Source organism: Gracilinanus agilis, chromosome 2 (assembly GCF_016433145.1).
Source record: "Gracilinanus agilis isolate LMUSP501 chromosome 2, AgileGrace, whole genome shotgun sequence".
NCBI lineage: Eukaryota > Metazoa > Chordata > Mammalia > Didelphimorphia > Didelphidae > Gracilinanus > Gracilinanus agilis.
Genome location: NC_058131.1, coordinates 265,095,136 through 265,103,756, shown reverse-complemented (window position 1 = coordinate 265,103,756; position 8,621 = coordinate 265,095,136). Strand labels below are relative to the sequence as shown.

General features: G+C 41.3%; 1 protein-coding gene across 1 annotated transcript in view; it reads right to left on the bottom strand.

The window, feature by feature from the left end:
* Window positions 1-8,324, bottom strand: part of LOC123233583 (DEP domain-containing mTOR-interacting protein-like) — a 51,939-nt gene extending 43,615 nt beyond the window's left edge. The window contains exons 1-2 of the mRNA XM_044659646.1: window positions 8,224-8,324; window positions 427-605 (exon numbers count right to left, since the gene is read on the bottom strand). Of these exons, the coding sequence (XP_044515581.1) occupies window positions 427-605; window positions 8,224-8,324 (280 nt within the window). The remainder of the gene's footprint in view (window positions 1-426; window positions 606-8,223) is intronic.
* Window positions 8,325-8,621: the final 297 nt, after the last annotated feature.

Below are 8,621 nucleotides of genomic sequence, written 5' to 3'. Positions count from 1 at the left end.
GAAGGAAGGAAGGAAGGAAGGAAGGAAGGAAGGAAGGAAGGAAGGAAAGAAGGAAGGAAGGAAAGAAGGGAGGGAAAGATGAATAACTAGTCATAGTATCTTAAATCCAAAGAGACTCAACTGCAATGGGAGAGTTATAGACTAGATACTGTTGAAAATGTGAGATACTGGAGGAGATTATTAAATAAGACTATGGTTATTGAAGGTGACATCAGACACGCAAAAGAGACTTGAGGGAGAACTTTATGAGGGGAGGAAAGGTTTTCTTAATGTTCTGTGTTCTTGATGTTCAATCCACATAGATTCCTACCTACTCTGACCATATGTATGGCTAGCCCTCTCTGTCCCTTCAGAAGTAAAGCTATTGGATATCTACAGAAGGGATGGGAGAATGGGATAAGGAAAGCTGGGAGAAAGATCACATACCATGATGAATGATGTAATGGTCCATCAGTTTCTGCATCAACCGAATGCCTGTTTCTCTGTCTGGTGCTTCCTTGTGGTCTATCAGCCAATCCGTGAGCTCCTTGGCCACAAAACAGTTGGGATATGTCCGAAGATGATAACGTCGATCCTTGATGAGCTTCCCATCATGAAGTCGAAGTCTAATACAGAGATAAGGAGCGCAAAAGAAGAATTAGGAGAGCCCTAAAAAGTGATTTACATTCTCCTCCCACCCTCTTTGCTGAAAGTTAGACCACTTTACAGACGAACCACTGAAAGCTGGTGGCCCAGAAATATAAAGATTGCAGAGATAGTTCTTAATGAAGAGGAAGAACAGTGTAGATAATCAAAAAACAGGTAACACTATATAACAACAGTTAATCCTAAAGAGTGTATACTTAACTAAAAACATCAGATAATCTCTATACAGAAGGGAAAATATAACCGTGAATAATTTGGCAGGTATTTCTGTCTGACTATGGAATACATTCAGTGATGGGCAAACTTTTTAAAGAGGGGACCAAAGGAAAGGAAATGCTCATCTGTCAGTCTGTTTCTAAGGCAACTCTTTCAAAGTTTCATTGTATTGTATCCTACTCATTGTATTCGTCAGATTAGGAATAATGTCGCTCTGCCAGATAGAACATTTCAGGGGGGGGGCGCATCTGGACCATAGTTTGTCCATCACTGCATTAGGAGAATCATATTGAAGTCGCACTTGCCTTCCTAACATACTTTCTGCAAGGTGGTATTATCCTTGAGGCCTCATCTACTGACAATGCAAAGAGGGTACCAGTCTTGGGCAAGCAGCTCTGGGATGAATACCATGCCACAAATAATTAATGGAATGTAAACTCCTTGAGGGCAAGGATAGTTTCATTTTTATTTTGTACACCCTGCATATACACACTGGTACTTGATGACTGATCGATTAATTGTATCCATTAGAATTAATTATTTTAATTAATGATCAATCTACAATTCATGCAGTAATTTATTCAGCATCTATGTACATCTGAAAATGAATCACACTCTTCTTGAAGTCCCCGAAATTTGATTCAGGTATGACAGGGGCCAGGAAGGGATGGGAATTTTCCCTTTGTGATGAGGCTGGAGCCAGGTATAGCAGCTGGATGAAGATGTCTCACTAACTCTTGCTCAGATATGGAGATTAAAGAGGACACTTTTCCAATGTCTCACAACCCTGCATAGCGCTGTGGCCATGAATAAATTTACCCTGGGACCTGATGAAGTAATTCACATGGTCCTCAGGGCACGGAGTAGTGGTCTCCCTACCCACCCCTTTCCCCATCCCTGTTAGCTTCTCCACGTCTCAATGATCTGCCCTCCTTCCTCATTAAGTACCCCCATCTCTCCCATAATACTAAGAGTTGATTCACTCCAAGGCTTCAGAATCTTCCCTGTTCTCACAAAAAAAGAACAATTAGGTCCTCATTTTAAAGGCAACCCCTCCACCCATGTAAATGTACAGTCAACAGCCCTCCACCCCTACCAGCATATAACATACACAACACACACACACACACACAAAGGCATTCACAGATGCACACAAGTTATGGCTTTTGCTACACAATTCACACCTTGACATATTTCTATCTGACTGGCTCACCATCTTCAGAGAAGATCTCTGGGGTTTTTGGTTGGCTTGGAGCAGGGTTCTGCAGTAACTTGCCCAGACCAGCCAACACTGTCTGCCTCTCTTGAGGCAGCTAAGACAGGTTTCTGGTCAAACACTGGCCACAGAGGTCTCACTCCTTCACACAGGGAATCTTTGTCTTCCCTCGGATCTTGGAGGGTCTCCCAGTTCTGTCCCAACTAGTGCCAAGTATAATTTTGTCCTGGACCTTGCTTAATGCAAAGGAACTATAATTTCATCAGCAAGGTGAATTCCAAACCCTCCCCTCTCTTCCACCATCAATACATCTGTGTCTTTGTAGGTAAGTCTTTCAGGCACCCATACATTGTGACTTAGCCAGGGCTATGTAGTTAGTGGCAGATATGAGATTTGAATTCAGGTCTTCCTGATTTTCTCCTGTTTAATGCATTAGTTTGTCTGAGGGAAGAAGTTGTAATTCTCCATATTTGGAGGTTGGGAGGAGTGTGAAAGTCAGTCACAGGGCAAAAGGCCCAGTCCCCACCACCCAGTCCCTAAGAGACTAGGGCCCAAACTGAGTCACCAGGGTAGGATGGCAAGCCAATAGCTCCATAATTTTGCCACCCTTCAGCTTGGCTCCTCTCCTCTGGTTTGTAGCCTAGATAGTCCATTTAAATTTCATAATCTTCAGCTCTAGGGGGAATTTCCCTACCCCCCCCCCCCCAGCACATGGAGAGTGGGGAAGAAAGAGGAAAAAATACCCGGATGTTTTTACAGAGACTTCCCTTCCTCTCTGCTGTATGGGCCCCGGCTATTGTTCACCCCAAATGCCTCACCACTATCCAGTGGACATGTGGGAAGTCCCTATTGTCTTAGATATCAAAGATGGGTTCCCACACTAGAGTCTCATTTAGGGGTCTGCCCTTATCCACAATACTTCCCTTCCAGCCTGTGAAGCATTAGGTATATGGCCTGCAGTGTGGATAATCCAGGAGAGTGGAAGGATATGGGTCTGTTTGAATATCCAGACACTAGTGACTGAGCCTGGAGAAAGGGAGTCCCAAGGGGGGTGGGATATTAAATAGCAGGAGAGCTACTCCTCTTCTGCTGGTATGAGCTAAGGTGATGCAGGCTACTTCCAATGTTGAAGGCAGTGACAGGTTTGGCATCTACTTCTCTAGAAATTTCTAAACTGGACCCATTTTCATCTCATTTGTCCAGTATAACTAGAGGCAGAGAGATGGACAAAATGACCATGCAGGATGCCTTCCTAGAAAACTAAGAATGTTTACAGAAGAGCCTTCATCTTCATACTGTCTGATGGTGCTCATAGGATGATACCCTAGAGTTGGAAGGGGCCTCAAAGACCATCAACATCTAAAGCAATCCTCTCATCTTATAGATTTGGAAACTGAGGCCCAGAGAAGTCATGATATTCCCAAGGACACACAAGAAGTAAGCAGCAGAACTGGGATTCCAACCCAGCTCCTCTGACTCCAAAAATCAGTCCTTGTGTCACTGTAGCATGTTGCAACCTCCAGGTGAGTTCTCTTAGGCTCAAATGTGAGTAGATACAGAGACAGATAATGACAGAATTAAAGAGACAAGGACAGAGAGGTCAGGTCAGAAGAAAAAAGCTGCCTTGCTCATCCTGTACTTCTTTGCATTTTTATTACCCATGTTTGTATCTAGTCACCTTAACACCCGGGCCAGTGCTCTGCATATACAAGGCACTTAATAAATAATTCTTAAAGATGAAGAAAAGAGGTCAAGAAGACGTGTAGGCAATCCAAGAAGGGGAGGGAAAATCCCAAAAGATCCAGAATTAATAGCCCAGGTTGTTACCCTTCATTCAGGAAAGCCCACTCTGAGCTGCCCTATTTCCCACACATTTTCCAAGCTGGGAAAACAGCTATTAGTTGTAGAGAGGGCTTATTCAGCTAAGGTCCAAGCAGAAAATTTCCCAGACAAGATTGCCTCTGAAAGACTAAAGCAGACTCTGATATCCCAGGTTTGTAGGTTTTCCCACCCATACTCCAGGAGCAGCATAACATTAGCCTTCCTTGGTTAGTAGAAATTGATCGTAAGATTCAGTCCTTAAACTTTGGCAAGGGTCCCAGTTAGGATAGCCTTTACAGTGATATATCGATGGACCCATCATCCATCATAAAGGCTTTCATGTGGAAGAAAGATTAGGTTTGTTCTATTTGACCCCAGAAAGTAGAAGTGGATGTTACAAAGGAGCAAAATTAGCTCTCATGTAAGGAAGAACTTCCTAACAATGAGAACTATGCAAAAGTCAATGGGCTGCCTGCCAAAGAAAGGGGATCCCCCTTCTCTGAGGTCTTCATTAGAGGCCAGTCACTTAGGATCACAGATTCGGAGTTATAAGGAATCTAAGGTCACCTAAGCTAAACCCCTATTTTATAGATGACAGAACTGAAGTTGGATTACCACTAGTTGAATATATTATTGTAAGGATTTTTTTTCAGGTCTGGGTTGGACCAAATGGCTGCCAAGATTTCTTACAACTGTGACATTCAGTAATTCATTGGCTGTCCTCTTCCCCTCTGGGGCAGTTCCCAACTTAAATCTTAAAACTGTAAATCTTACACTTATGCAATTCTTCTTCACTGTCCTTCTGTTTAAAACTCTTTAGAGATCTCAGCTGCACTGGAAGTTTTCTTCTAGCTCATTTAATATTTCCTGGACACCATCATAATACTCAGGATACCCATTAGTTTATCCCTGTGTCATAATAAGCCTTTCTTCTTAGCAAATTGGAGTGGAGGCAGGGAGGTTAGATTAGGCAGCTCTGATAGAGGAAGGAAGCAGTCATTGGCTGCTTCCAATTATTTAAAGTTGAATTCCTGACAATTTGGGGTTACCTTCACTATTAAAGGGATACGACTATATGCAAAGCTGGGGAGTATGTAGGGGAAAGCTATTGCTTACACATATAAGTGAATTCTGCCAGCTAAGAACTATTTGAGGCTGGATGGAGGCAATATTAAAAGATGTCTCAAAGAAGAGGTTGATTCTATGTAAGACAGCAATACAATGATCCAGGACAATTCTGAGGGACTTAGGACAAAGAATGCTATCTACCTCCAGAGAAAGAACTGTTGGAGTCATAATGCAGATCAAAGCATGCAATTTTTCACTTAAGTTTATTTGGGTTTTGGTTTGGGGTTTTTGGTTTTATATGAATATTCGCTTATAAAAACGAATAACATGGCAATGTGTTTTGCCTGATGATGATAGTACATGTATAACCTAAATCAAATTGTTTACCATTTCCAGGAAGGGGGAAGGAGACATATAACTTCAGAAAACTTATGTGGAAAATTGCTATTACATGCAACTGTAAAAAATATGTAAAATTTTTAAAAAATGCAAAAGTAAAATATCTTTACCAAAAAATAGAGGAAGAAGAAGTTGATTAACAAACTCCACAAGAGGAGAACAGGATTAGCCTCTCTTCAGGAACCTGGTCAATCCACACCCATTCCCTTACCCCAGCCCCCTCTGACTCAATTTGGTGAGAATTTTGGCTAATTCTAAAACGGGGATAACTGGTGGGAGTAGGATAAGGTCTAAGGGTTATGACATATGACTGATGTAGCCACAACCTTGGGGCAATGAGTCAGTTCTGGGCCTCCATCTGAGCTTGTAGTGATAGCAGGGATCAACTCAGTCTGTGGGAGGCAATGGAACATTTTTCAATGTCAAACTGGGGTAGGGGGGAAGAATGAAAGAACACATTTTAGTCTTGACCTTGGATGGGGAAATAGGAAAAACAGGTAAGAAGCAATCAAAACAAAAAGGGAACAATCATTATGTGTTGTCTCAAGTCATTTAATCCTGCGAGCACACACACACAGACACACACACACACACACACACACAGCAATAGTTCAACAGCCATCAGGTTTGCTCTATTCTGGGTTCAGTCAAGCCTTCAGTTGTCCATTGAAGTGGTCTTTGTCATTTTTTTTCAGGGTCCTAAACCCCTTCTGCCATTCATTCAGAAACCCAGATATAAGGCCTCAGAAAAGGATCTGACCTAAACTGGAAGGTTACTTCATCCAAATTGAAAAAGAACAGAAAATGTGAAAGGATTTGAAGGTCTGAATTATCTCTGAAGCTACCCACAATGGTCTCAATTTAGGCTTCAAAGTCGTTTTTTGTTGTTGTTGTTTTGTAATGAGTCCCAAGGAACAAGACTCAAGACTGATAAAATAAAATTCTTTCCTAGCTCCCAAAAGAATCCTAAGGCATATCTTTCCCTTGGATATATCTGTTCAAGTGAATGCTCTGGATTTTCCCAGGGAAATCATGGATCTTTTCTCTGCCCTTAAACTCTGGGACAATAAGGTCCTTGACCTCATTATTCTAAGCAATCTAGCTCAGTATAATATACAACATATAGACTCTTCCAATTTCTGAAAAGCTCAGAAAGGACCTCTGGGGCCACCAGAAAGTACATGAGCATCTGCTTCTCACTGTGGGTGGTACCCACTACAACAGCCATCCTCAGACTCCTGAAATGGTCAATCAAGAAAGTAAGAAGGTATAAGAAAAGCTAGAAGCAGCAATTGATTTTTCCAGAGAAAGATAGAAGGTTGGATAAAGCAAGAAGAGGAAAGAAATAGAGTGAGAAAGGGGAAGGGGAAGAGAAATGAAAGAATATATGGGATGATAAAGCAGATGGGGAAGGAAAAGAGGAGAGGAGAGAAATGGGAAGAGAAAGAAAGTAGTAAGGCAAAAAAGAGAGATATAAAGGAAAGAGAGAGTAAAGTTGAAGGAGAGGATACTGGGGAAAAGAAGAGGAGAAAGAATTAGAGAGAAGGAAAGACAAAACAAGAGAGAGAGACTGAGAAGGAGAAAAAGGCAGCTCAGAAAAAGAGGAAGAAAGGTGAGAAATAGGGGAGAATTAGAGGAGAGAACTGAGAGGTGGAGAGAAATGACCAAAGTCATAAAATGATGTTGTAACATTATAGATTTAGAGTTAGAGGGGACCTCAGAGTTTATTAGTCCAAACCCCTCACTTTACAAATAAACCCATGCAGATACTAAGTAACAGAGGTCAAATTAGAACCCAGGTCTTCTGACTCCAAATATAAACTTCCTTCTGCTATGGGATCAGCTCCTATGAAAGTTATAGTAAGAACTAAGGAGGTCTCCTAAGTCAGGTTCATTTGAGGTCCTTCTGCAGTTCTATCCCTAATGAACTGATTGACTGTTCCAAAGCTCCCTAACTACTAAATGTGATCATTCAGAATGATTCACAAGCTGGGGGGGCAGGGGCGGAGGGGGAGATTGGAGGAGTGCTGTTTAGGGGAAGGGGGTTGTGCCACTTGGCAAGCTATACAGAAAGAATAGAGTGACTTTTGAAGGATGGCACTGGGTATGTGGCTGAATCCCAGGAAAAGAAGCTCTGACCACCCACCTTCAGCTTCTCTAGTCCCGTTCCTGACCCACTCCTCAGTGAACTCATGGATTCAGAGAAGACTACAGTTGGAATGAGCCTGAGAGATAGTCTAGTCCAACCTGCTTTACTTTAAAAAAAATATTTTCTGTTATTTTGAACTTGAAAACCACTAACAAATATAGGCATTCCCTTGTAGAACTTGTATTTTTTAAAGGGATAGGTAGGGACTGGATTTGTGATTTTACTAGTATAGGGTATGTAAACTAGGTTAGGAAATTCTTTCTAGCAACACAAGTAAGCAACTTAGAGAGATTGCCTAAAGCAGTTGTCTAAGAAGTCAGCTGTCTTGCCCAAGATAGTCTTCATTCTCTCCCTCTCTCCCTCCTTCCCTCTTTCTCCTTCCTTTTCTATCTCTCCCTCCCTCCCTTTCTCTCTGTCTCATATATATGTAGATATGTAGATATAATATGGAAATGTATATATGTTCATATATGTGCAAAATATATGTGTATATATCAATATGTGAACTTGCTTGTCTGTATCCCCATTAAACTTCCTTCTGCTCTCTTCTGTGCATTTTTTTAAAGAGTCTCTAATAATAGTTTTTTCTTTCTTTTCAAATATTTTAGGAGATATCACTAGTTCCCCTCCTCTCCACAATTCCTCAACCCTACAAAAAAAATCCCTCCTTTGTTACAAATAATTGAAGCCAAGCAAAATAAATCCACACCGTGGCCGTGTCTCAAAATCTGTCTTGTTCTGAATGACTATTTCTTCCAAGAGGGGATTGGTATGCTTTATCATCAGTCCTTTGGATTTGTGATTGGTCATTGCATCGATGAGAGCTCTTAAGTCTTTCAAAGTTGTTTCCTTTTACAATGTTGTAAAAACATTGTATAATTGTCATTGTATAAATTGTTCTGATTCTGCTCACTTCCCTTTGCATTTATTTATATGTCTTCTCAGGTTTCTCTGAAACTTTCCTCCTTTGCCATCACTCATGGCACAATAGTATTCCATTACATTCATAGATCATAATTTTTTCAGTCATCCCCCAGCTGATGGGTACCCCCTTATTTTGTGGTACTAAAAGTGCTGTTATGAATATTTTTGCACATATGAGTATTT